This window comes from Balaenoptera acutorostrata, chromosome 1, assembly GCF_949987535.1.
Source record: "Balaenoptera acutorostrata chromosome 1, mBalAcu1.1, whole genome shotgun sequence".
NCBI lineage: Eukaryota > Metazoa > Chordata > Mammalia > Artiodactyla > Balaenopteridae > Balaenoptera > Balaenoptera acutorostrata.
The window spans coordinates 12368877-12396039 of NC_080064.1; the positions used below are offsets into that span (position 1 = coordinate 12368877).

A 27163-nucleotide genomic window follows, 5' to 3' on the forward strand; every position below is an offset into this window, starting at 1 on the left:
CTCCCTTCTCCCTGTGGTGAGGGGCCTCGGGGGCTGGGCACAGGTACAGGAAGGAGCGGCTGCTGTGGTCCCCATGCTTTTTCCCCTGGCGTGAGGGTCTCGGTGGGCTATGGGGTTTGCTTTGGTCGTGGCTTGATGGAGGCAGGGTGGAGGCGGTGAGCTTTGGATTTTTCGCTTTTCCTTCTCTCAAACGCTCGGTTCCCTGCGCTCGCCACCCCCCAGTTTCTCCTGAGCCCCGTCTTTCCAGAAACTTCTCAGGGACACTCAGCAAAAAGCCGTAGGCTCCGACACCACCTTCCTCCCGGAGCATGCGCGACGCACTGCCCAGCAAGCTCAACGCCCGAGTGTACGAGTGTGAGAGTCGTAGGTGTGCGCGCGCGCGCTCGCCTTGCGGGACGGGGCGGTTCTCTCACAATGAAGGGAATAGGTTTTCCTCCCCTCCCCCAACGTTCCGTCGTTGCGCAAGCGCGTTGAGCCAACTCCCCTGGCCTTTTGAGAGTAGTGGGGGAGGGGCAGGCCCAAAGCTCTCGAGTCGCTGCTCCGCGCGCCTGCGCACTGGGTTGTCTTGGCCGCGATTTTTCCGCGCAGCTTGTGGTAGTGTCTTTGATGTGAGGTGTGTCTGAACACCTCGGTTGTGCCCTACTCACTGTGTCCTCTATTCCCCCTCGCGGAAACTGTAGCCTCTTGAGGGGTTATTAATTACGTCCCGCGGGTTTCCTGGAGATTGGCCTTCCCTTTGTGTCTCAGGGCTAAGGTTGCACCGTGTCTCGTTGGCCCCCTTCCACTCCTGCCTGTGCCAGGACCCCAGACTGGAATCGGTGACTGGAGTGTGTTGGAGCCTTCTCCCAAGTGGGGGAAACAGCCCTGGCCGAAGGACTGGGTGATGGCCGCGCTGGCTTCCATCAGGAACTGCCTGCAGTTCTTGCTTACTAAGCCAAAATAAAGGTGTTCTTTATTTGTTACGCTGCCCTTGGTCCTCGACACCAGCCTCTGCTCGGGCTGGCGGGGCTGGCTGCTGGGTTGGTTCTCCGTCTGTGGATGCAGACAAAGAAAGGGCCTTGGCGTACTGCTCTGTCTCCATTTGCAGAATTGAGCTTGGAGGGTGGTAACCATAGTAACCGCATTTACTCTCTTAAGGTGCCTATTGTTTTGTTCTCCTTTCCTCTTCCTTTAGGAGTGTGATGGAAATTACTGCCAGAGTTGTAGGTTCTTAACCCGCCCCCCCTCCCGCCCCAAGCTCTTTACCTTGCCATGTAATCCACTTCCACCCAACCCCGTTTTTGAAATCCAGAAGTTTAAGTAAGGCCGTCTTGGCAGAGCATGGAGGCTTGCCACTTTTCCAGTCTGAGCTTTTTGTTTCCTTGCCACTCTTCCTTTTGAAGTACCTTCGTTTCCCCAGTGGAGTAATTGTCTTCCTATATTCGTTAGCCGTGTAACGTACCTTCAAAGCCTCAGAGATGTAAGGTTTAAAAGAGGGAGCTTGTTTGCGAAAAAGGCACCTCTCGGGGCTCCTAAAGACTGACGTGGCGGTTGCAATTTGGCATTTTATCGTCGCGAGCACCTGCTAACTCGCCACGCCGAGTCCGAGGTCAGTCCAGGTCATCGCTATGGGCGGAGCCACTCAGTGGGTCCTACCTCAGGGAGATCTTTCTTCCTGGTGGGAATTTTGAGTTGGTGCCAGATTACTAACAGGAACTCTTAGCTATCTCGAGGCTGTTGAAGTTCTAGCAAGCAATAGAATTCTACTCTTGCTAACAAGGCTATACTGTCATTTGAGGCTTGGAAATGACCAGATCAAGAGTCCCTTGAATTTGCAGAACTTCTGTTAGAGATTCTGCCTTAACAAATTATGGTTAATGAGAGTATTTAAAGACAGAGTTCCTACAATAAGGATAATGCTACAAAAAAAGGGGGAGAAAAATTTGAGTATGTACGTTTTGCAATTTTAGATAGGCATAAAATCAAAGTTCTTATGTGCTGTCTAATAATTAGAATCTTGGGAAACTGATCTCGAGGGAAACAATGTATTTAAGTTGAAAACTATGGAGAACAAAAGTAACCTGGTTTAAAGCCACTTTTTCGGGTGAATGTTTTTTAAGTAAAGGGTTTAGGCTTGGGTGTGTGTTTAAATTATCTTGTGGGGGTGGGCAAAACACAAACCCCTTTTATTAGTTCGTCTCACCGCGCCCCTCCCACCAGCTAACAGCATACAGTGAAATCTTTAGTTGTGACTCTTGCTGGTTCTGTTTTCTTAGAAAAAAACATTTTAAGTTAATCTCCTATCTTCAAAGAGAGTTATCTTGGGACTTCCTTGGTGGCTCAGTGGTTAAGAATCCTCCTGCCAAAGCAGGGGACACGGGTTCGAGCCCTGTCTGGGAAGATACCACATGCCACGGAGAAGCTAAGCCCGTGAGCCACGACTAATGAGCCTGCGCTCTAGAGCCCGCGAGCCACAACTAACTGAAGCCCACGCGCCTAGAGCCCGTGCTTCACAAGAAAGTCACTGCAATGAGAAGCCCGCGCACTGCAACGAAGAGTGGCCCCCACTCAACGCAAGTAGAGAAAGCCCGGGCGCAACAACGAAGATCCAACGCAGCCAAAAATAAATAAATAAGAGAGAATTATCTTGAGGCGAATGCTTTTCAACCCAAGAATTTTCCAAATAAAACTGTAAGGGATGGTTCCTAGGACTTTTGTAGTATATAGCCTGAAAAAATTCTATTACTTCCTTTATCAAAATACTGAAATTTAACTTTTAAATATACATTTAACAATAATTCCAGCATTTAACTCAGAAATGCATCATGTCCTACCTAGCCTTTAAACAGAATGTGGTTTTATTTTAAGCCAAAGGTTTCAAGTGTCTAATTATGGAATATTATGTAAAATTAGCAATCATTACCATCCTGAAGATTAATAGCAAAATATTGAAGCAGTTACGTGATTTAAAGAAGCATTACTGGGACTTGCCTGGTGGCACAGTGGTTAAGAATCTGCCTACCAATGCAGGGGACACAGGTTCGAGCCCTGGTCCGGGAAGATCCCACATGCCGCGGAGCAAGTAAGCCTGTGTGCCACAACTACTGAGCCTGCGCTCTAGAGCCTGCGAGCCACAACTACTGAGCCCACGTGCCACAACTACTGAAGCCCGTGTGCCTGGAGTCCGTGCTCTGCAATAAGAGAAGCCGCTCATTCACTGCAATGAAGAGTAGCCCCTGCTCGCCACAACTAGAGAAAGCCCGCATGCAGCAAGGAAGACCCAACACAGCCAAAAATAAATAAATAAAGGGCATTACTATTAAATAGCAATAATTTAATTAAAATGGAAACAGCTTTTTTTTTTTAATTTATTTATTTTTATTTTTGGCTGCGTTGGGTCTTCGTCGCTGCACGCGGGCTTTCTTTAGTTGTGGCGAGCGGCGGCTACTCTTCATTGCAGTGCCCGGTCTTCTCATTGGGTGGCTTCTCTTGTTGCAGAGCATGGGCTCTAGGCGCATGGGCTTCAGTAGACGTGGCACTCAGGCTCAGTAGTTGTGGCTCGCGGGCTCTAGAGAGCAGGCTCAGTAGTTGTGGTGCACAGGCTTAGTTGCTCTGTGGCATGTAGGATCTTCCCGGACCAGGGCTCGAACCTGTGTCCCCTGCATGGCAGGCAGATTCTTAACCACTGCGCCACCAGGGAAGCCCAGAAACAGTTTTAAAACATATTTGGAACAAGTTCATGATGTTTTGAATTCTCTACTTCAAACTAGAGCAAGGCTTTCAGAGGAGCAGTAGCGGAGCTTAATACCCTAAGTCTGAAAGTGTCAAGACACATGTAATAAGTTACTAAATATATTTTATTTGGTATTATTGTTTTTGAGATTCCATCAAGTACACTTTGATAGTCTTCTCTGAATTAAATAGTAGCCTTGATTTGCATTATGTGTATTCTGCTGACTTCCTGATGTTTAAGTGACAATCTCTTAGACCTGGGGTGTTTTTGCTATTGTATATCACTTATAATGAAGAGGTTAAGTTTTTTCTCACATGAGGATTAGTAGTAGAATTTTAAAAGGTTGAATGAACTCTCTGAATTAACATAGAGAATAATAACGTTTTGTTCATGTGGGATCTGTTAACATAAATATGTTCATTTAATGTAGTGAAGTATCAGCATTTCAGAGGAGCCCTAAACTAAAGTAACCCAGATGCTGACTTCCAGCTCATTTTACTGTAACTTTTTCTAATTATAAGAGCAATATATGTTAACCAAAGAACAGTTTAGAAAATATAGATGAATAAGAACTTAAAAAAAATTGAGGGGCTTCCCTGGTGGTGCAGTGGCTGAGAATCTGCCTGCCAATGCAGGGGACACGGGTTCGAGCCCTGGTCTGGGAAGATCCCACATGCCGCGGAGCAACTAGGCCCGTGAGCCACAACTACTGAGCCTGCGCGTCTGGAGCCTGTGCTCCGCAACAAGAGAGGCCGCGATAGTGAGAGGCCCGCGCACCGCGATGAAGAGTGGCCCCCACTTGCCGCAACTAGAGAAAGCCCTCGCACAGAAACGAAGACCCAACACAGCCAAAAATAAATAATAAAAATAAAAATAAATAAATTTAAAAAAATTGAATTCTACCACATAGGCACAACAATCATTAATATTTGCAAATATCCTTCCAGTCTATCTTTTATTCAGTGCCATAAACGTTAGTAAATTGTATTCAGAATTCTATTAGGTATAATCTACTGTATAGCACAGGGAACTCTGCTCAAAGTTATGTGGCAGCCTGGATGGGAGGGGAGTTTGAGGGAGAATGGATACATGTATATGTATGGCTGAGTCCCTTTGCTATGTACCTGAAACTATCACCAACATTGTTATAATATATTTATTTAAAAATTTTTATTTATTTATTTATTTATTTGGCTGTGTTGGGTCTTCGTTGCTGCACGCAGGCTTTCTCTAGTCCTGGCGAGCAGGGGCTACTCTTCATTGCGGTGCGCGGGCTTCTCGTTGCAGAGGCTTCTCTTGTTGCGGAGCACAGGCTCTAGGCACGCGGGCTTCAGTAGTTGTGGCTTGCGGGCTCTAGAGCACAGGCTCAGTAGTTGTGGCGCACAGGCTTAGTTGTTCTGCAGCATGTGGGATCTTCCCGGACCAGGGCTCGAACCCGTGTCCCCTGTACTGGCGGGTGGATTCTTAACCACTGCTCCACCAGGGAAGTCCCTATCACAACATTGTTAATCGGCTATACTCCAATATAAAATAGAAAGTTAAAAAAAAATAAAAAATAAATGTTAGGTATATTAGCAGTATTTCCTCATAGAAGGAAGAGAGTTACCTTTAGCAACTTTCCAAGGAAATGGTGGAAATATAAAAATTGATTTTTTTTTTTTCATGGTAGAACGACAGGGGTGGTAAAGCTTGTTTTTTCTTTTTTTAAAGGGAACGCTATTTATTTATTTATTTATGGCTGTGTTGGGTCTTCGTTTCTGTGCGAGGGCTCTCTCTAGTTGTGGCAAGCGGGGGCCACTCTTCATCGCGGCGCGCGGGCCTCACACTATCGTGGCCTCTCTTGTTGCGGAGCACAGGCTCCAGACACGCAGGCTCAGTAATTGTGGCTCACGGGCCTAGTTGCTCCGCGGCATGTGGGATCTTCCCAGACCAGGGCTCGAACCCGTGTCCCCTGCATTGGCAGGCAGATTCTCAACCACTGCGCCACCAGGGAAGCCCTAAAAATTGATTTTTTAAAAAAGAAAATATCAGCCATTATATTCATTTCTGGAAAACCAAAAACAATGTGGAATAAATTATTTAGCTTTCTTAGAGAATTGAACAGTAAAGTAGATTATGAAGTGTTATGCTGAAAGAATGATTTCGAGAAGGACTAGCTAGCTAATACTATTCAACTGATTGAAGTTTTGATCATTTATGTATGCATAATTTCACTACAGTGAGCCTGCTGTATCAAAATAAATCCATCAATAGACTGGTCTGTCTTTTTCACTAGTTGACCCTCAGAACTAGCAAGATGTCAAACACTCTTTGACAATAATATATTAGTGTTGTCTGTTTTATTTTCTACTGTTTAGGAAAAAGCAAAAAGCAAAAAACAAAAAACAAACCCTGATTCTAATAATAGGAGCTTGTTAGTATTGACAAGTTCTCATATGGTTGGGTCTTTGATCATTTTAGAGCTAGTTAATATATTTTTATATGATGCCTTTAGGAACAGTGTTTATATTTTAAATATATGTTTTCTCATGAAACAGTTCAATTTTAATAGTGTGGAACTCGATTGGTAACAAAATTTTTGTTAAATATCTGGTAACTATTCTGTTCTCCTGTTTAAATGGTGATAGTAATTTATCTGCTCTATTGGCTAGGTTAGCATTCAGAGCCTGAGTTTGAGGCTCAGATGCTTTCCCCAACTGGGCTTCCATTATGCATGACTGAACTCTTTGAGCACATCTAGCATGCTAAATACAGGTGCTCTTCACAGTGTGAAAGTAAGACCTGATTAAAAACACATCTGTTTTAATTCCACTTTGCAAATGCCTCTGCTTTAATGTCACCTTTCTGAATTATCTTTCACACTCAAATGGGGAAATTCACTTCACCATCCATTTATCATAGATGAGAGAAGAGATCACACCCTACTTTTTGATCGTTTTCAGTGAGCGTCAATTATTAATTGTTAAACTAAATTAAAAAAATCAGAATAAGAGTGGGTTGTATTTCTATTGAAAACATACAAAAATAAATGCTTATGAAAAAAATTTGTAAATATTTGTAACAAGGACAGAAACAGAAAAAAGCTTTCCCAGTGTTTCCTGTTACGTTGCCAATAAACATGAAAGCACTGAGAAAACCCAACACTTGATTTGGGGCTGTGCAATGGGCATGTAGTTATCAGTTTTGTTGTTATTAAGAGTTTTGCAATAGAAAAAGTCAGCAAAAGAGTGCAAGGAACTTCGTACTTGATATGCAATCACTGCATGTTGATTTGATTATAAGACGTGGCTATAATCCTGAAAATGTTATAAATTGATCATGGTATGCTTTTAACTTCAACTGATGCTTACTTTTTTTTTTTTTTTTGATGCTTACTTTTGATATTCATATGAAATTAGTAGTCAACTTAATAGTATTCATGATACTTTTATGCTGTGTTACTTCCAAATACTTTTACATATATTATCTCATTTGATACTTCTAGCAACCTTACCAGGTAGAGAAAACAGATATTTTTATCCTCATTTTGCAGATAAGGGTATTGAGACTTTGAGGATTTAATTGATTTTACCTAGGCCATATAGCCAGTGACAAAATTGGAACTGGAATTTTTGACTCTTTATTTATTTATTTAAAAAAATTTATTTATTCATTTTTGGCTGCATTGGGTCTTTGTTGCTGTGCACGGGCTTTCTCAGAGCGGGGGGCTACTCTTCGTTGCGGTGCGCAGGCTTCTCATTGCGGTGGCTTCTCCTGTTATGAAGCATGGGTTCTAGAGCGCAGGCTCAGTAGTTGTGGCTCATGGGCTCTAGAGCGCAGGCTCAGTAGTTGTGGCGCACAGGCTTAGTTGCTCCGCGGCATGTGGGATCTTCCTGGACCAGGGCTCGAACCCACCCCATGTCCCCTGCATTGGCAGGCGGATTCTTTTTTTTTTATTTAAATTTTTTAAATTTATTGTTTATTTATTATTTTTATTTTTGGCTGTGTTGGGTCTTCGTTTCTGTGTGAGGGCTTTCTCCAGTTGCGGCGAGTGGGGGCCGCTCTTCATCGCGGTGCGCGGGCCTCTCACTGTCACGGCCTCTCTTGTTGCGGAGCACAGGCTCCAGACGCTCAGGCTCAGTAGTTGTGGCTCACGGGCCCAGCTGCTCCGCGGCATGTGGGATCTTCCCAGACCAGGGCTCGAACCCGTGTCCCCTGCATTGGCAGGCAGATTCTCAACCACTGCGCCACCAGGGAAGCCCCTGGAATTTTTGACTCTTAACCCAGAGGTACTTCCATTATACTATAATGTCTCTCATTCATACCATCAGTGTTTTTCAGTATCCCCCAAAGTTCAAGGTCAAGTAGCATTATGCTGAAAGAATCTGTAAGGAGCATGAACATTACTTTTAACCTGCAAATATTAACTTTTATAGAGATGGATAGAATTCCCACCTGAATTGCTCATTTGAACTTATCATCTATAATGTGAACTATTTTTCCTTCAAATGAATCTGCCTTATTGAAATTAGAATAATATTTTTGGGGGCATCATAGGAACACATTAAAAATTTGAACAGAAATGAAATTTGTTTTACACATTAAATAATCTGCATGTCTATTTAAGCTGATGTATTGACATTTTATAAACTGAGAATTCTCTTTTGAGAAGTATGTATCAGATTTTTCAAAACCCAAGAAACTAAAATGAACACCTTGCATGCTATTTTTGGTGCCTGTAATTCTGAAAACAAGTATTTTGATGAAAGTAACACTTCAAGAGAATCTGAGTATGAGGTGCTATCAAATGATGTTTAATGGAATTCTGCTAGCATATATATATATATATATATATATATATATATATATATATATATAGTGTGTGTGTGGTGTGTGTTTGTGTGTGTGCGCGTGCAGGCGCGTGCCTCGCTGCTTGTGGGATCTTAGTTCCCTCACCAGGGATTGAATCTGGGCCCTGGGCAGTGAAAGTGTGGAGTCCTAACCACTGGACTGCCAGGGAATTCCCTAGCCTTTATATTGTTAAACAGAGATGGTTTCTCAGTTGTTTGATAAATCTCTGGTAAAATGAGAAATGATAATTAACTTAATTTGGCATTTGCTAATCGTCTTTTTGATATCCTGTGATCTCTAAAGGTCTTTGGGAGAACTTTAACTCAACTTTGTTTAACAATTTGTATGTTAGTAATTTTCCACCACAATTTCTCTTCTGTTACCTCCCAAAGGTGGGGGAGCTTGAAAGTATTTGCAAACAACTTTGTCCATTTCAAATTAAATTTTATATAAAAATTATGTATCTACTCTGCTTTTTACATGGGGAAACAGCACTGCTGTAACAAGACCTTTAGGAAATCTAAGAGAACTACATTAAAAAAAAATTTAGCTGGCAAACATGTTGCTTTTAATTTTCATTTAATGTCTCCTTATTCTTGTGCCATGGAGAAAGTATAAATACCTCTTAATTGGTTCTTTGTTTCAGCGTATCCTTTTACTGTTCTGTGGGAGTCATAGATGGATACAAAATACCACATTTAATAATGACTCTAACTAGGCTCTCTTCTAATGATTTTGCTCTAAAAGCCCCACCACCCCCTTTTTTCAGCCCTTGAATTTTCTTCAGCATGATTTTAACTGAAGGCTGCATTCAAGGTGAGATATGCCCTTTATTTCTCTAATTGCAAGGTAGTGTTTTCTGAATCCTCTTCTTTGTCTGTTGCCCCTTTTAATGTGATTGAGCTCAGCCTTTTCTCTTCTTCCTGGTGACACCAAGAAGATGCAGCTAATTCAGGGCCTATCTGGTTTTATTTATTTTATTTTTATTTTTTAAAATTTTATTTATTTATTTATTTATTTTTGGCTGCGTTGGGTCTTCGTTGCTGCACGCGGGCTTTCTCTAGTTGCGGCGAGCGGGGGCTACTCTTTGTTGCGGTGTGCGGGCTTCTCATTGCGGTGGCTTCTCTTGTTGAGCACGGGCTCTAGGTGTGTGGGCTTCAGTAGTTGTGACTCATGGGCTCAGTAGTTGTGGCTCGAGGGCTCTAGAGCACAGGCTCAGTAGTTGTGGTGCAAGGGCTTAGTTGGTCCGCGGCACGTGGGATCTTCCCGGACGAGGGCTCGAACCCGTGTCCCCTCCTTTGGCAGGCGGATTCTTAACCACTGCGCCCCCAGGGAGGCCCCGCCTATCAGGTTTTAAATGAGTAATTTACATAATATTTTAAAATGTGTTTCAAATTGTGGTTGCTAATATTGAAATTTATGCTTCGTGGAAAAATGCCCATTGGTTCAACACTAACTGCAGCCACATATACAGAACTATGAAGTTCATGAGTTTAGTTAACAGTGTGCTGGCCTGACACTCCTTATGTGATAGTTGTGGCAAATGTAAATGGCTAATCCTACATCTGAATGTAGGTTGATTTGCTTTCACTTTTACTGAGGAATCAATTCCATAATATTTTCAAGAACAAAAATTTCCATATAATTTAATGACTCTGATTTGCATGAAGACAAGGTCAACCTCTGTGGTGGCATTAAAGGCCTTAACTGAATTATGAATGAGTGCCACTATTGTGGTGGTGCTTTTTCTAACTTTTCTAAACCACCTCTTTCCGTTTCTGCCTGTTACTGGCCGCCCCCCCCCCTCAAAAAAAGTTTGTTGAAATAGAAAATGTAAACATAAGCCAGAAAAATAGCATAGAAAAAAATTAAATTACCTGGCTCAGAATCTAGAATTTTTAGAAGTAACTTGTCAAAATTCCAAAAATTATTTCAATGGATGGTAAGGTTATTACCTGAGCTAGCACATCTTGTTCTGTAATTGTTGCAACTGTGTAAGACAGGGGCTTGCTTAGCCTTCTAACATCCTGAGAGAGGAAGGAAGAGAGATGATTTCAGTTGAGCAGACCTGCTGAGATCAAGTTTAAGTATAGTATAGACTATTAAACCAAATACAAGAAAAGTTGATGTGACTCTCTGACACATCATTAAGAAGCTTATGTTAAACTATATGGCAAACAAAAAAACTACTTGGAGCTTTACCATCTGTGGAATTAAAGAAACAATTTATGCACAGGTGACCCCATATATTAGCGCTATTTATTATGGTGACCATATTTTCCAATTCAAAATAGCACAGTTTGATAATAAGTTGGCTTGTATCAATATTTATGGAGAAAGTGAATGAGATCGAATATTTAAAATCTGGTCTGTACCTAAAGCACTACACCTGTGATATTTTATTTCTGTAGATAGAAAATGTAAAAGAAAGCTGAGTTGCTGACTGTTCTAAAAAAGTCCATTTTTCTGGACTCAGTACTGTTGCCTTAATTTTGTGGGTTTTCCCCGGGGTTCTGTAAACTGAAAAGTTCAACAGTAGCCTTTAAAATTTAAAAGCTTTTAGGCCTGGAAAGGCTGGAGTTCTAATCCCCTCCTCGGCTTAGATATTAACTTATAGCAAATCCTCTGAGGGGAACACCATCAGACATGTAACCGTCTCACTTCATTCAGTTCTATTCCTGGTATGCCATAACGATCAGCAAAGAGAACGTGCAAACGGTTTCGCAAGATTCTATATAAAATAAAGTTGCTTAATGTTACAAGCTAATGATTCTTGGGAGGGATGTGTTTCTGAAGCCGTCACAGCTTAGCTGGGCCGTGAGAAGGGCGGCCTTGTTCTGACACTTTCCCAAGCAGGCGCGGCTCTAAGTGCCCGGAAACACCAGAAGCTGGCCAAAGGTGAGCAGGGGAAGAGGTCCTGGCTTCTAGGAGAGAAGCCTTGGCAGCCGCTTTGACACGCAGCCCTGTGAATACCAACCCCCTTTCTCTCTTTTATTCCCCCAGGCCAGCGCCTGGGACCCCTACTCGAGGGGCTGGAGGCTATGCCTGCCTCTGCAAGCGCTGAACCCCAGGCCTGACAGGGCGCCCGCCCTAACAGAGTGCTGCGCGCCTGCGCCCCGGGACCGAGCGCGCGAGCGTTCCTCCCTCCCCCGCGCGCCTGCGCATCGGCTGGGAGGAACTCGGCGTCTCAGCCTCGGCGGTCTGTCGGGTGGCTGCGCGCGCGCGCCCGCGGTGTGGGAGGCGGGTCGCGCGCGCCGGTGGGAAGCGTCCGGCTGCCACAGCGCCAGCTCCGTTGTAGTCGCTGCCGCCCGGGTCTCGCTCGCCCCTCCTACCCGCTCCCCCTCCCGCCGCCGCCCGGGCGCATGCGCCGCCGGAGCGCGGGGGTCGGCTTCGGGTGTGTGGTGGCGGCAGAGCGGAGCTGCGAGGCCCGAGAGTCAGAACCTGGGGGAGAGGGATGGTCTCTGCACGGGGGGGAGCCGGAGGAGCCGCCGCCGCTGCCGACGCCACCGCCGCAGCCGCCGCCGCCGCCGCCTCGGCGCCCGCCTCCCAACGCTGACGGGCTCGTACGAAGCCGGCGAGGGGGAACCCGCACCAGCGGTCGCCGGCACACCGCCCAGCATGGTCCGGGAAACCAGGCACCTCTGGGTGGGCAACTTACCGGAGAATGTGCGGGAAGAGAAGATCATCGAGCATTTCAAACGGTGAGTGACACGAGGCCCGGGGCCGCGCTCTGTTCTCGGGCGCCGCTGCCCCCTCCGGCCCGTTGCCGGCCCATCCCGTTGCGCGGAACTGGTGAGGAGACCCGGGCCAGACCCACGGACGGGTGCGGGGGGCTCGCGGCTGCCTGGCCGCTGCTCGGCCCGTGTCGCAGCGTTGGGCCTCGGGCCTCGGCGGAGCGGGCCCGGCTGCCGCCCTCTCCGTTCCCAATAAGGAGGCGGCTGTCGCTCGGCCTCCGCGAAGCCGGCGCCGGGAGGGTGCCCTCAGGCTGGCCAGCCGGCGGTGGGGTCGCGTCCTAGCGCGCCGCTGCCCCGGCTCCGAGCAGCCGCCCCCGCCGGCCCGGCAGATGCGGCGGAACCGAGCCGCCGCCGGGCCGGGACCCGAACCCCTACCCCGCCCCGACAGCCCCCGGCCCGGCCAACTCCAGAGTCCCGCAGCAACTCGCGCTCCTCGCCCTGCGGACGCGTGGACGTGTCTGACCTAGAGAGGGTTTTGTGGGAAAGGAAAGGTTATACAAAAACAAAAGTCTTGGTAGGTATCGTAGGGATGTCTCGGAACTGGGAAGACCCTGCTGGATTCTAGGGACCTCTCAGGGAGGGTTCACAGACCTAGAAACTAAATGGAAATGGCAAACGCAAATGTTTTGGTTTCTTCTTGTTTATGTGGGGTTGGGTGGAGGGTGGTGTCTGAAAATAAGTTGGTGCGTCTGTTTCGGCTCTTTTCGCCTTCCTCCCTTCAGCGCTCTGGGGTCCCTGGGTGAGGAGGATGGTGGGGACCGAGTGCTCGCAGAGGAGGAGCCACCTCATGTAGCAGAGTCCCCACCGCGCTGTGCTCCCAGCCTCGGGAATCTCCGCTGCTGCGGCCGCGCCGGCGTTAACACTGCAGAGCCTTTTTTAAAAGGATGGCGTTTCCCTCCCACCCAGAATTCCTAAATCAGTGGTTAAAAAATGCATGCCTTTTCAGATTAGAAGATGTAGCTCTTTTAAAAAAAGATGTAGCTTTTAAAAAGGTTCTTCCCAGAATATTTTTTTTTGTTCATGGCGTAGTAGGAATGAATGTTCTTGATACATTTTACTTATTTAGTAGCTTTTACCGTTTGTTTTTGTTTTGTGAAATCTATGTGGGTCATAGCTGATAGAGCCCTCCATGTGAAATACTGAAAATGACGGTTTACTTACACTGGTGTAAATTGAGAAGGACTGTATTAGATATGTGGTTGTCCTCGAAAATTACTGTTTCTTGCGATATTAAAGACTTCGGAAGGTTTTAAGTTTGGTATACTCTAAATTCCTCTTACTATCTAGTGAGTGAAGGGGAAATTATGGAGCGCCCTTATTAGTGAGTCACCATGGGAAAAATAGATTGCGTCGCTTGCTCTTGAGCAGCTTGCATAAGGAAATGGAAGCAGAGGCAGCGGAGCTCCGCTCTTTCAAATGGAGGATCATTGATTCTGTTGGTGGTTGCTGTTACTGGGGTATTAAATCTTCACCGCTGGAGCGCGCGTCTGCGCGTGTCCGCGTGTGAAAAGGAGCCTGGAATAGTGAGGCCATTCATAACCCACTAAAGCTGTCCTCGGCAGGACTGGGGGAGGCGCGCTTCCAGGGACTCCCGGTGTTTACTACGTTGTGCTGAGAAATCAGGCAGCGGGAAGGCAGGAGCAAAAACTCGCCTCTGTCGCCTGTGACAAAGGGGAGATCTCGAGCTCAGTGGGGAAACAGATGGGAACTCTCCGTGGCGCTGCTCCACCCCTTACCCCATATGGAGGCCCCATATCTTCAGTGTTTTGGTGGAAAAATCATTTAGGTGCAGATTACTGGACTGGAAAAGCCACTTAGATGTGCTCACTTTTATCTCCTTGTGGACCTTCTCTGTAGGTGTCTGCCTGGGAAATTCGTATGCACCGACGTGCAAACACGTGCATTGCAGCATTTGCTTTGCCCCCTCCGTATCATGTGGTTAGACGTGTCATTTCGCATTATGCAGATTCTAGAGACACTGTATGCCTATCGCGGGGAGTTTGACCCCTCTGCAAGATGAGGGGTTCAAGAGGAAAGAGGAAATCGTCCGAGGGAGTTTTGGAAGGTTTCTTAAGTGGATGGTGCTGCCGGCCGGCTTGTGTGAATGACTTTCTAAAATGGCGGCCAGGACCCACTTTAAGTGGGAATCAGCAGAGCAGATCTCAGAATGCACAGAGGGAGGAGCGGGCAGAGGATGCGAGCTGCCTTGGAAAGCGGCGGTCTGGAGGAACGTTGCTGTATTAAAGAGGGCTTGGCTGGCACATTGCTCACGACTGCATTTAAAGGAGTGTGTTACCTACTGCAGAGCAAAAGCAGATGCTATTGATAAGATTATCTTAAAACTAAGTAGACCTAGTGTCCCTGAAATTCCTTTATTTTAAAAGCGACTTTTGAAAATTTTAAACAAGTTTGCTTAGTTCTTTGGGTAGATAGTGCATTCTTAGTGGGTTTAAAGAGTGTAAAAAGGTTTACAGAGAAAAATCTCCTCTTTACCCCGACCCTGGGAATTCCAGTTCCCACTCTCTCCTTCCCATCTCCACCCGCTAACAGGTAATCTCTATTTCTGGCTTCTTGTGTATCCTTAAAACGGGTACAAGAAGTGTTCTTGCTGATCCAGCTGTGAAGCTAAATGGACTTTGTTTGGAGAAATTCAAGGTCTTTTATCCTTATTGTAGAAAATGTTTTGTAAAGTGTGTGGTTGTTACCGGGAGGAAAACTAAATGTGAATAATTTAAGTAAAACGGATAAAACGGTGCTTGTACCAGAATGAGAGTTCTGCAAGAAAATTTAAGAACATTCAATTCTGATGTCTTCTAGAAATCATAATGAGAAAAACCATGCAATACCTATACTAAAACTGAGGTTAAAGTGCCTACTTTTACCGTTTTCCCTAGCTGATTTCAACATTAACTAATAACTGTTTTACAGGATTAAGAGGTGTACACTGGGAATACATCATATAAAATGTTTTCAAAATGAATGTTCTCGTAATGGTGATTAGGCTTTTGTAGTCAGTATTTGGATTAAAAAATGATTAAATGAGCCAGCTTTGGGAGCAGGGCAGTTTGAGGCATTTTGGGATGGGGGAGGGTCAGAGCCAATTTTTTTATTTATATTTTGATCAGTGTTTTTGGTAGAAAATAGGTTGAGGGAAGGTTGCTGATTTGGCTTTTTTTCCCTCTGTGCCAAAGAAAGAGCAAACCTTTAAAATGTAATCAGAACATTTTCAAAATTTGGCTTTACCTTCTTGCAATAAGAGTAATCTATTGTGCTCATGATTTTAACAGCATTCAATATGCTGATTGAAAAGAATTAAAAGAGTATTTCTGAATCAGATTTAGTTAACAAAGATCCATTGCAGGGGCTGAATTTGCACAATAGAGAAAGTCCTTTCCTTTGTATGGTATGTTAGCTGGATTGAAGGGGGAAGGGAGGAGTTATACAACAATTGGTCGCTGTCTTAGTTGTTAGAGGGAGAGAGGTGTGTGCAAAGGCGACTCCCTGAATTAGAATGAGCAAATGAATAGAACCCTTTAAAGGACATAAAAGTCTCTGTATCTTATTTTTAGGTTTGAAGTAAATCACATATTCAGGTTCTTCCCATCCATTCTCCAGTTCTAGAGAATAAGTTAAAGATCATGCAGAGGTTGAGCAAGGTAGCAGCTCATGTAACAATTTTGTCAAAGAATGAAACTCATTTAAAAGTGTTTTGTTTTGTTAACTTTATTTTATCTTGCTGCAGTCACTTTATTTTTTTAACATCTTTATTGGAGTATAATTGCTTTACAATGGTGTGTTAGTTTCTGCTTTATAACAAAGTGAATTAGCTATACATATACATATATCCGCATATCTTCTCCCTCATTTTGCTAACTTTACATGTCCAATCATAATGGTTTTCCTGCGTTTAAATAGCTGGAATATATGTTATGTTACATGAATTTGGTTTACTTCTGGGACACAATATAAAGTATTGTGGTAAAGTTTCCTTGTCCTTACATACTGCTATAACTAGAGATGCTTTTAGACTTAAACAAATTTGACTCCCTAGCCCGCATCACTGCTACATGGTTTATTCTTTTGAGCTGAGCCAGTTTCTTTGAAGAAACACCTCTGTTTTTTAATGTTATAATTTTGAATACCTATTTTCATGACAGGCTTTTTGAACATTAAAAAAAAAGTAAAGTAAAATAATTTTATACTTATCTTGAGAAATAGCATTAGAAACTAATACAGAATGCTTGCGATGTTGTATTTTATTTCCTGAGTTAGAATGCTTCTGGCAGATTGGAGGAAGACATACGGCTCAGTGCCAAGAAGAATGATGGTGTTTGACTTGTGTAGAGGGCACCTTTTCCCAACTACCTTTCTTGTGGACTCTTGATTGCTCAGGCGTTGTATTGTTTGGTATGCTTATGAAGAGATTTCGGGCTTGATTTAGGAGACGTTTTTAATCCTGTAAGCACTAATGGTTTGGAAAGATTTGTATAGAAGTTATAGAGATAGTGGTAATGTGGAAGTTTTTCCAAATAGTCTTCCAGGTCTCATTTTTCTCTTAGTTTGAAATTTTGCCTAAATTAAAAAAAAAAATTGAAATATTTCATGAAAACTAGCATATTCCAGTTGGGGACTATATATTTTTTTGCTTTTACTTTTAAGACTCCCTAGTGTTTGAGCTGTATTTAACTAGTCACAGTATTTAGAGTAAACACTGCAGGCTGAAAAATACCTTGAGTATGTATATTCATTCAGATTGTGCTCCTGAATGTTGATATTGGATGATTTGAAATAAATAGTTGTTCATCAACTTTAAACTGACATATTAGTCTGCTGAACAAGGAGACTAAATAAAGTAACACTTTTCTTTGTTTTTTGGCTGCGTTGGGTCTTCGTTTCTGTGCGAGGGCTTTCTCTAGTTGCGGCAAGCGGGGGCCACTCTTCATCACGGTGCGCGGGCCTCTCACTATCGAGGCCTCTCTTGTTGTGGAGCACAAGCTCCAGACGTGCAGGCTCAGTAGTTGTGGCTCATGGGCCTAGTTGCTCCGCGGCATGTGGGATCTTCCCAGACCAGGGCTCGAACCCGTGTCCCCTGCATTGGCAGGCAGATTCTCAACCACTGAGCCACCAGGGAAGCCCAAAGGAACACTTTTCTGTAGTTCAAATTCTAACCTTTACTGTTTGTTTTGTTTAATGTTTTCTTTATTATTATATGTCTTACAGCTACTCAAATTTTTTTTTTTTTAATTTTCTTTCTTTCTTTCTTTTATTTTATATTTTGGCTGCGTTGGGTCTTCGTTGCTGCGCCCGGGCTTTCTCTAGTTGCGGCAGGCAGGGGCTACTCTTTGTTGCGGTGCGTGGGCTTCTCATCGTAGTGGTTTCTCTTGTTGTGGAGCATGGGCTCTAGGCGCGCGGGCTCAGTAGTTGTGGTTCGCGGGCTCTAGAGCCCAGGCTCAGTAGTTGTGGCGCACGGGCTTAGTTGGTCCGTGGCATGTGGGATCTTTCCGGACCAGGGCTCGAACCCGTGTCCCCTGTATTGGCAGGCGGATTCCTAACCACTGTGCCACCAGGGAAGCCCGCTACTCATATTTTGAGTGAAAATAGCATACTGTATTGTGGAAACCAATTAGGATGTTTAATCAATTTATTAGAAATCGTATGATTTTGTGTGCTGTCTAGCTGGTTTTTAGCGTGTGGAAATACGCTTTGCAGTGAAAAGATGTTCTTGGTATAATGTTAAAGTATTGCAGTATTCCGATTTTTCCCCCTACATGTGTCACTGTCTGCCAAGTTGAAAATTATAAACATCTAAAAAAAACCCACAACGGGATATCTCTATAAAACCCTAACTTAAATTTAGTGAATTTTTGGATTTAATTACTTAGGGTTTCATTTTGAGTATAGGGATGAATTGAAATCTAGCATGTTTAAAGATTTTTATTATATAAGAACTGCTCCACCTCTTACAGCTAAGGAATATTTCTGGGAAAATTCAAATGGAAGACACCTATTATTGCTTGTGTTATGTACTTGGTGCTAGATTTTTAGTCCAGCATTAAACTCTGGGGGTATGTGTATGTCTTTGTATCTTTGTATTAGGTGCTGAGTTTGGGTTACGTTGACAAATGAAATGATTTTTCTGTTTATATCTTGTACTGACTTTGTAACATTCTTATGTTTACACACAGTATATGTACTTTTACATGTAATACATTTATAGTTTCTTTGATTTTTAAAGTTGACTCAGTGATTTTTTAAAAAATACCCCATTTTATTCCTTTGATTAAAAAACCAGGATATTTTTACTCTACTTAAAAACACTTTGTATTTTACAAACTACATTTGATGTATAGTGATTTGCATCTTTTGTAAGTCAATAAATTAGTAGGTGGTGGATTTTTGTTTCAACCATTAATTTTTAAAATTTATGCTGTCTGCAATAAAGGCTCTTTTTCACTCAAGATTTTTTTATTCTTTATTTTTTTAATTTTTTAATTTTTATTTTTTGGCCACGTGGCACAGCATGCAGGATCTTAGTTCCCCGACCAGAGATCGAACCCATGCCCCCTGCAGTGGAAGCAAGGAACCCTAACTACTGGATTGCCAGGGAATTCCCCACTTAAGATTATTTAAGTAACCTCGGATGAAAAGAAAAAAGATTTTAAAAGTTTATCACTTTATTATATCAAAAGGATGTTAGAATGAAAACTATTACTATTTACACCAGAACTTAGGAGGAGGTACTTAAATTTGGATAGGAAAATAGTATATCTTTATTTTCACTAACTTCTTAATCAGAATTCAGCATTTCCATCAATTATAACTATATTGTGGTGTAGTACCAACATGATAGTATTAGTAGTACCTGTGATGATTTCACCACCAACACCAGTCAGATGTATTTTCATATTTTACATTACAGTTGTTGCAGATATTTCATTTATGCTCATCACAACTTGGAAATGACAGTAGCTATTAGACCTGCTGCTAAATACTTAATGCATCAATAAAGATGCATATATATATTACTGTATGATCAATCTGTGTTGTGGATATACTTTTAAAACTTTACCTTGGAGAATTTTGAACATACACAAAAGTAGAAAAATAGTAAATAAATCTCATGTACCCATCATTCAGCCCCAGTGACCATCAGCCATGACGTATTCTGCCTTATGAGGAAAAATAAAGCAGAGGAGGGGATGGAGAGTAATGTGGGTGGGAGTAACAAGGAAGGCCTCTGAAAATATGGCATTTGATACACAGGAATGAAGGCCTATCCATACACCTAGATCCACTTCTCGCCTTCCTGTGTGTTTGTTTGTTGTTGTTGTTGTTTTTCATTTAAAATTTATTTTGAAATAGTTCAGGAAAAGTGCAAAGAATTCCCACATTCCCTTCACACAAATTCCTCAGTTGTTAGCATTTTGCCGCATTTGCTCCATTACCTTCTCTTGTCTTTTCCTGGCATGACATCCTTAAATTCTCCAGTGTATATCTCCCCAAAACTGCATTGCACTATACAGTATTTTCGGCAAGGAAATCAACATTGGTATAGCACTATTACTCAATCCATAGACCTCATTCAAATGATGCCAGCCATCCCAACAATGTCCCTCTTTCCTTTTTGGTCCAGGATCCTAGCCAGTACCATGTATTGCCTTTGGTTGTCATGTGTCGTCTGTCTGGAACAGTTTCTTACCCTAATTCTCATGTGCCTGATAGTCTTAAAGAGCAAAATTCTTTTTTTATTTTTAATTAATTAATTTATTTTTGACTGTGTTGGGTCTTCGTTGCTGCGTGCGGGCTTTCTCTAGTTGTGGCGAGTGGGGGCTACTCTTCTTTGCGGTGTGCGGGCTTCTCACTGCAGTGGCTTCTCTTGTTGTGGAGCATGGGCTCTAGGCACGCGGGCTTCAGTAGTTGTGGCACACGGGCTTAGTTGCTCCGCGGCATGTGGGATCTTCCCAGACCAGGGCTCGAACCTGTGTCCCCTGCATTGGCAGGCGGATTCTTAACCACTGAGCCATCAGGGAAGCCCAAGAGCATAATTCTTTCATTCTGCAGGCTGACCCTCTACCCAGGTCTGTCCAGTATTACCTCATGACCAGATCAGGTCTTGCAATCTTGGCAGGAATACCAGAGAAGTGATTCTGTGCTTTTTCAGAATATGGAGACAGTACTGGATCCATCCCACCACTGGTGATGTTAACTTTGATCACCTAGTAAAGTTAGTGTCTTCACCATTTTCCCCCCTTTATTTGATTAGCATTTTATGGGGAGATATTCCAATATTACACTGTTAGTCTCTTCCATCATCAACCCTAAACCCAGTAGCCTTAGCATCTATTGATAACTTTTGTTTTAATATTTATTTATTCATTTATTTATTTTTGGCTGCATTGTGTCTTAGTTGTGGCATGCGGAATCTTTCGTTGCAGCATGTGGGCTTCTCTCTCTAGTTTTGGTGCACGGGCTCAGTAGTTGTGGCGCACGGGCTTAGTTGCCCCGTGGCATGTGGGATCTTAGTTCCCCGACCAGGCGTCAAACCCACATCCCCTGCATTGGAAGGCAGACTCTTAACCACTGGACCCCCAGGGTAGTCCCCCATTGATAACTCTTGACTGTGTTATATACTGCTGTGATTGTTGCCAAATGAGAATCTATTACTGTGATTTCTTATACATTTATTCTGCTGTAGGTAAGAATTTTCCATAATTATATTTGGAAATATATATACACACACTCATATATATGATTTCCATTTTTTTCAATGGGTTTTAATTCAGGACTTGCTTATTTTGATACCGAAATCATTCTAGATTTGACCAGTGGGAGCTCCTTCAAACTGGCTACCGTGTCCTTTTGATATCGCCCCACTACTCTTCTAAGCATTTCTTTATTTCTGGCAACAACAAAGGCTCATCGTGTATTTTCCCTTTCCCAGTCCTGTAATCAGCCATTCTCCAAGAGATTCTGGTTCCTTTTAGGGAGGGATGGTATTTAGAAACGCAAGATCTGGGTGCACAGTTTACCCACTGCTGCAGAGCTAAGAGGATATGTGTTGTGTGTGTACACATGTATATATGTTTACATGTATATATAATACATGTATCTCTATATAATATATTTTGAAACTGTGTTCACACATGTTTCAGTACATGAGGATTTTTTCTAACCTCCCCATTTCCATGTTTATAAATCCCTTCTCAGACAGTGAGAAACCTCTCATTATTCTCAATATATTTACTTACTTGCCCAGTATGTTCTCAGTGTAACTAATAGGCCAACCACTCTGCCTCCCCCACCTCTGCCTGCCACCTCTGGGCACCTCGCCCCTGCTGCCTCTGCGTCAAATCACCTCCCTCTTGCCTTTTCTCTTTGGAAACCAACATTGTGGGGGAGGTGGAAGGCAAGGCAAGAAAAGGAAGGTGGGGCTGGAAATGACTTGCATGTTTTTATCTTCAGCTTTTTCTCTCATAGGAGACAACTTGTGGATGAGTGAATTACCTGCCTCTGGTGCCATTTGTAAGCAGATTTAGAGCTACCCCACTTTTAAAATTTTACTTTTGGTTTTACTTCCACCACTGACTTTATGACATGAGGTTAATCACAGGATCAGTATGAGCTGTATTATATGCTGAGTCATTCAGAAGAGGGGCTAGTAAAAAGGGAGTTTGTTTTTTAGGTATCATCATTGCCCCATTTATTTGGGCGTCAGTCACTCACTTTGTGTGGTATCTCAGCAAAATCTTGCCCTCGCCCTACTTCCCCCCAAGCTTATTGACCTCAACCTTATTTCTTTTTTTGTTTGTTTTAACTTAAAAATTTTAATACTAATCTTAAATTAATAAGTTTTAATTAATTTAGTTCTTAACTGAAGTATAACTGACATATAACATTATATTGGTTTCAGGTGTACAACATAATGATCTGATATTAGTATATATTGCAAAATGATCACCACAATAAGTCTAGTTAACATTCCTCACCATACATAGTTACAAAAAACGTTTTTTTTCCTTGTGATAAGTACTTTCAAGATTTACTCTCTTAGGAACTTTCACATATGCAATACAATATTAACTGTAGTCACTGTGCTGTACATTATATCCCCATGACTTATTCATTTTATAATTGGAAGTTTATATCTTTTGAGCCCTTTCATTCCACCCATCACCCCAACCCCCAACCACCAATCTGTTTTCTGTATCAATGACTTTTTTTTTTAAGATTGCACATATAAGTGAGTTCATAATGGTATTTATCTTTCTCTGACTTATTTCACTTAGCATAATGCCCTCAAGGTTTATCAGTGTTGTTGCAAGTGGCAAGATTTCCTTTTTTACGGCTGAATAGTATTCCATTGTGTGTGTGCGTGCGTGTGTGTGTGTGTGCGTGCGCGCGCATATGCGCACACCACATATGCCACATGTTCTTTATCCATCCATCAATCCCTGGACACAGGTTGTTTCTGTATCTTGGCTTTGGGAAATAAAATGCTGCAGTGAACATGGAGATGCATATCTTTTCAAATTGGTGTTTTCCGTTTCCTTGGTTATATACCCAGAAGTGGAATTGCTGTGTCATATGGTAACTCTATTTTTAACTTTTTCAGGCACCTCCATACTGCTTTCCATAGTGGCTGCATCAACTTTTTTTTTCTGCTCCCTCTACACTACTCTTCACCCCTGTCCAAAGAGTTCCTTAATGAATTAAGAATCTTATTCCTTTGCACAAGCCCTACAATGTGTATAGTTGGTATTATTTTGAAGTAGATCCCAGACATCTTATTTAATCCACAAGTATTTCAGTGTTTATCTCTAGAAGATAAGAACTTTTTAAAGATATTCAGCAATACTGTGGTATATCCTTATTTCAAATACCCAGTCAGTATTTTCAAATATCCAGCCAGTACTCGAGTTTGTAATTGTTTTAAGAATCTTTTTTTTTTTTTCACTCAGACTCTAAATAAGGTACATAAGATATATTTTAAAAATTTTATTGAGGTATAATTTGCATACAGTAAAATGTACCTATTTCAAGTGTTGAATTTGTTGAATTTTGAGAAATGTAGGCATCCTTGTAATCACCACCACCACAGTCAGGATGCCACAGTTTATTTACTTACTGATGGACATGGGACTATTTAAACCTTTTTTAATCCATAGATTTTAATCTCTCTCTCTGCTTACAACTAATTTGTTGGAAACCAAGTTGTAGAGTTTCTCAGTGTGTGTTTTGCTGATTACATGCCTGTCCTGTGGTATACATTAACATCACCTTTTGTCCTCTGTATTTCCTGTATGTTCAAAAGTTGATAATCGTATTTCAATATAATTGGTTTCTTTGTAATTCGTGCATTTTACTTGATTAATTTAATAATAGTCCGAGAAAGGGTTTATGGGTTTCACTGGCTGTCAAAGCAGTCCGTGGAAAAAAGTGTAAGAAATATTGGTTTAGGCAAACCATTATGTTAAGAATAGAATGCTAGCAGTATATTTAAGTACTTACTTTAGCTTTGACATAAAAAGGTTGAGGTTATAAAGTTAAGAACCACTGAAAAACTTTAAGACTAGTAAACAAAACAAAGTTAGTGTCCCGTGAATAGCTTTATTTTTCCCCTCCTCTTTTTCCTCTTTGTAAACTTATAGGATTAGAATTGCTGTTTTTCTTGTGGGAATTTTTTTCTGTTTTTTCATCCACCGCCCCCCTCCCCCAGTTTTATCATATAAATCATGGAATCCTTAGATTTTTAAAGGTTGTTCCTTTTAGTCAGCTTGAATTCTTTCAATGAAATGAATTTCAAGCACATCCAATGTTAGAATTAAATGCCATAATAGATATTAATTTCTATTATATGGGTGGATTCAGCCTTAGTCAAAGAAAACAAGATTTGCAAAAATCTCAATTTATAGAGAGTATCTAAAATTCAGTTAGTATGTGATGCTGTATATAAAAAAGACAGGGAATTCCCTGGCAGTCCAGTGGTTGGGACTCTGTGCTCTCACTGCCTAAGGCCCAGGTTCAATCCCTGGTCCGGGAGCTAAGATCCTGCAAGCTGTGCGGCACGGCCAAAAAAACAAAAACAAAATAAGACACCTTAACTCTTCAGTAACACATTTATTTGTTTATTTATTTAAATATTTATTTTGGCTGTGCTGGATCTTCGTTGTTGCACTCGGGATCTTCGTTGTGGCACGTGGGATCTTTGTTGCAGCACGTGGACTCTTAGTTGCGGCATGCGAACTCTTTAGTTGCGGCATGCATGTGGAATCTAGTTCCCTGATCAGGGATTGAACACGGGGTCCCTGCATTGGGAGCGTGGAGTTTTACCCACTGGACTACCAGGGAAGTTCCCAGTAACACATTTATTATCTAAAGTAGGTACATTTATTTTCTCCCATAAATTGAATGGGTCGGATTATAAGATTTATAAGGGGACTTCCCTGGTGGTGCAGTGGTTAAGAATCCGCCTGCCAATGCAGGGGACACGGGTTCGATCCCTGGTCTGGGAAGATCCCACATGCCGCGGAGCAACTAAGCCCGTGCACCACAACTACTGAGCCTGTACTCTAGGGCCCGCGTGCTGCAACTGCTGAAACCCATGCGCCTAGAGCTCCGCAACAAGAGAAGCCACCGCAACAAGAAGCCCGAGCACCACAATGAAGAGTAGCTTCCGCTCGCTGCAACTAGAGAAAACCCGCGCACAGCAACGAAGACCCAATGCAGCCAAAAAATAAATTAAAAAAAAAAAAAAGATTTCTAAGGTCTTTTTGGTTTAGAAAATCTTGTTCTAGGGCACACCGTGTTAGAACTGGTATAGGGTCTTTATTGGCATGGAAAAATACTAAATGACAAAACAAGGTGTAAAATGGGACATGTAACATCTCTATGGGATCAGTGAAAATCTATACGTGACTCTCCTTTGTATATGCTCACTGTGTCAGCTTTTGATACAAATGGTGTTTCCATTGATAACTGAAAATCTAAAGTGAGAGATGAATAAGTATAATATTAAAAGCTCTCTCATGCAAAAAAAAAAAAAGAAAATCTCATTCTACCCATTCTTCATAGTGCATAAAGGTCACTGGAATGCTGTGAAGATTTAAAAAGAGTATATTTTGATGATTAGTTGGATTATAAAAGAGCTTAATATCTAGAAATACTGTGTAGCCATCATACAAAACATTGGTGTGCCAGTTCCTTTCAGATGAATCATTCTCCTAACCAGCTATGCTCATCAATCAAAAATAGTCTTTCTTGGGTTCAGACTTAAGTGGCATTTGTAAAGTTTCAAATAGTTTTAAATTATATTGCAGTTAATTTAAAAAAATGGTATCTGTGCTTTGTTATACTAATCTAAGGTGTATAAGGATATACTCTAGTTTTTCTTGTCACTTATACCTCTCTGTTATTTTTTTTTTTTATGAAATAGCCCTTTCCATGGTGGTTTTTGACACAGATTATTCCTTTTCAGCATAAGTTTGCTGTGCCAGTCTAAAAGTAGATGTATGAAAGGAACTTTCATCACAGCTTGGGGTTTCACAGGGTTATGACATTTGATTTCCTTTGTGTTGATCTTATTGGAAATGTGTATAAAGTTTTTGCTTGTAAAGAAAAGCTTTTTAGTTCTAGAGATTATAATTAATGAATAAAGTGTTGACTGGAGAAGTCTGCATATTTAATAAGTTTCAGGAATGATTGGCATAGAGACTGGTGACTTATTTCTTAATTTAATAGGCTTAATTTCATGTAGAGTTTTTATTGGGAAGCATGATTATTTAAAAGTTTATAAACCATTGGAATTGAGTAGAAAAACCCAAAGACCTTTTAAGATTAAAGAGTGATAAAGAAGACCCATTTCCTTAATCTGGAAATATAGGTAGTCTTTAAAGATTTACAGAAATACAGTGGTGGATGAAAAGAATATGGAATTTATGTATATTACAAAAAGATCACATTTGTCCTGATTCTATTCTAAGTAACCATATATTGTGAAATAAGGATAGAAGTCTAATCAAGTGAAATATTAGAGGGAATTTATAAATTTCTCAAAGTCTTTTTTTAAACTGTTGTTTAACTAAGAAGTAAGCCATAGGTTAGAAGTTAATTTCCTTCTCAGCAGTTGTACTGTAATAGTCCTGTTAAGCCAGGTAGGAAGCACATTTTCAAAGAGTCCTTTGCATTTACACCCCGGACTCTTGATGTGGATTTTTGTTAGTTTCTTGGCTTCTGCTACTTCAACTTTGTTTTCTCCAGCCTTCCCCTTTTGATCAACTTGCCTTGCTCCTTTTTTTCTTCATCTAACTATTTTATTTACTGCCATTACTTTAAGAAATGGTTAATCATGGTCATTTGCATTCTCTTTACAATTATACTTGAGCTTTTCTCAGTACTATGTAAATCAGACACATTTATGAAGTTGTTCATGAATTATTGTGAGAAGAAATGTCCAAATGTTCTTAGTGGCCACCGTCGTTGTCTGTATCCCTGCACTGTGTGTGTGTGTGTGTGTGTGTGTGTGTGTGTGTGTGTGTGTGTATATATATATATATATATATATATAATTTATTTATTTATTTATTTGGCTACACCGGGTTTTAGTTGTGGCATGTGGGATTTTGCGGCGTGTGGGATCTTTAGTTGCGGCATGTGGGATCTTTTAGTTGCGGCATGCGGGATCTAGTTCCCTGACCAGGGATCGAACTCAGGCCCTCTGCATTGGGAACATAGAATCTTAACTGCTGGACTGCCAGAGAAGTCCCCTGCACTATATATTTTGACTTTTAGAGTGTAAACTCTTCCCTCCTATTCTCTGAAGAAGTACCTTATGAATTCTTTCTAAGATTGTCTAAAAGATTCAGGCTTCCTATTTTATGTAACCAGTAAC

At 41.9% G+C, this 27163-nt stretch overlaps 1 protein-coding gene across 2 annotated transcripts in view; it reads left to right on the forward strand.

The window, feature by feature from the left end:
* Positions 1–11881: 11881 nt before the first annotated feature.
* Positions 11882–27163, forward strand: part of SPEN (spen family transcriptional repressor) — an 81562-nt gene continuing 66280 nt past the window's right edge. For both annotated transcript variants that reach the window (XM_057533686.1, XM_057533688.1), the window contains exon 1: positions 11882–12243. In XM_057533686.1, coding sequence (XP_057389669.1) covers positions 12161–12243 — 83 coding nt within the window. In that variant the 5' untranslated portion in view covers positions 11882–12160. The remainder of the gene's footprint in view (positions 12244–27163) is intronic.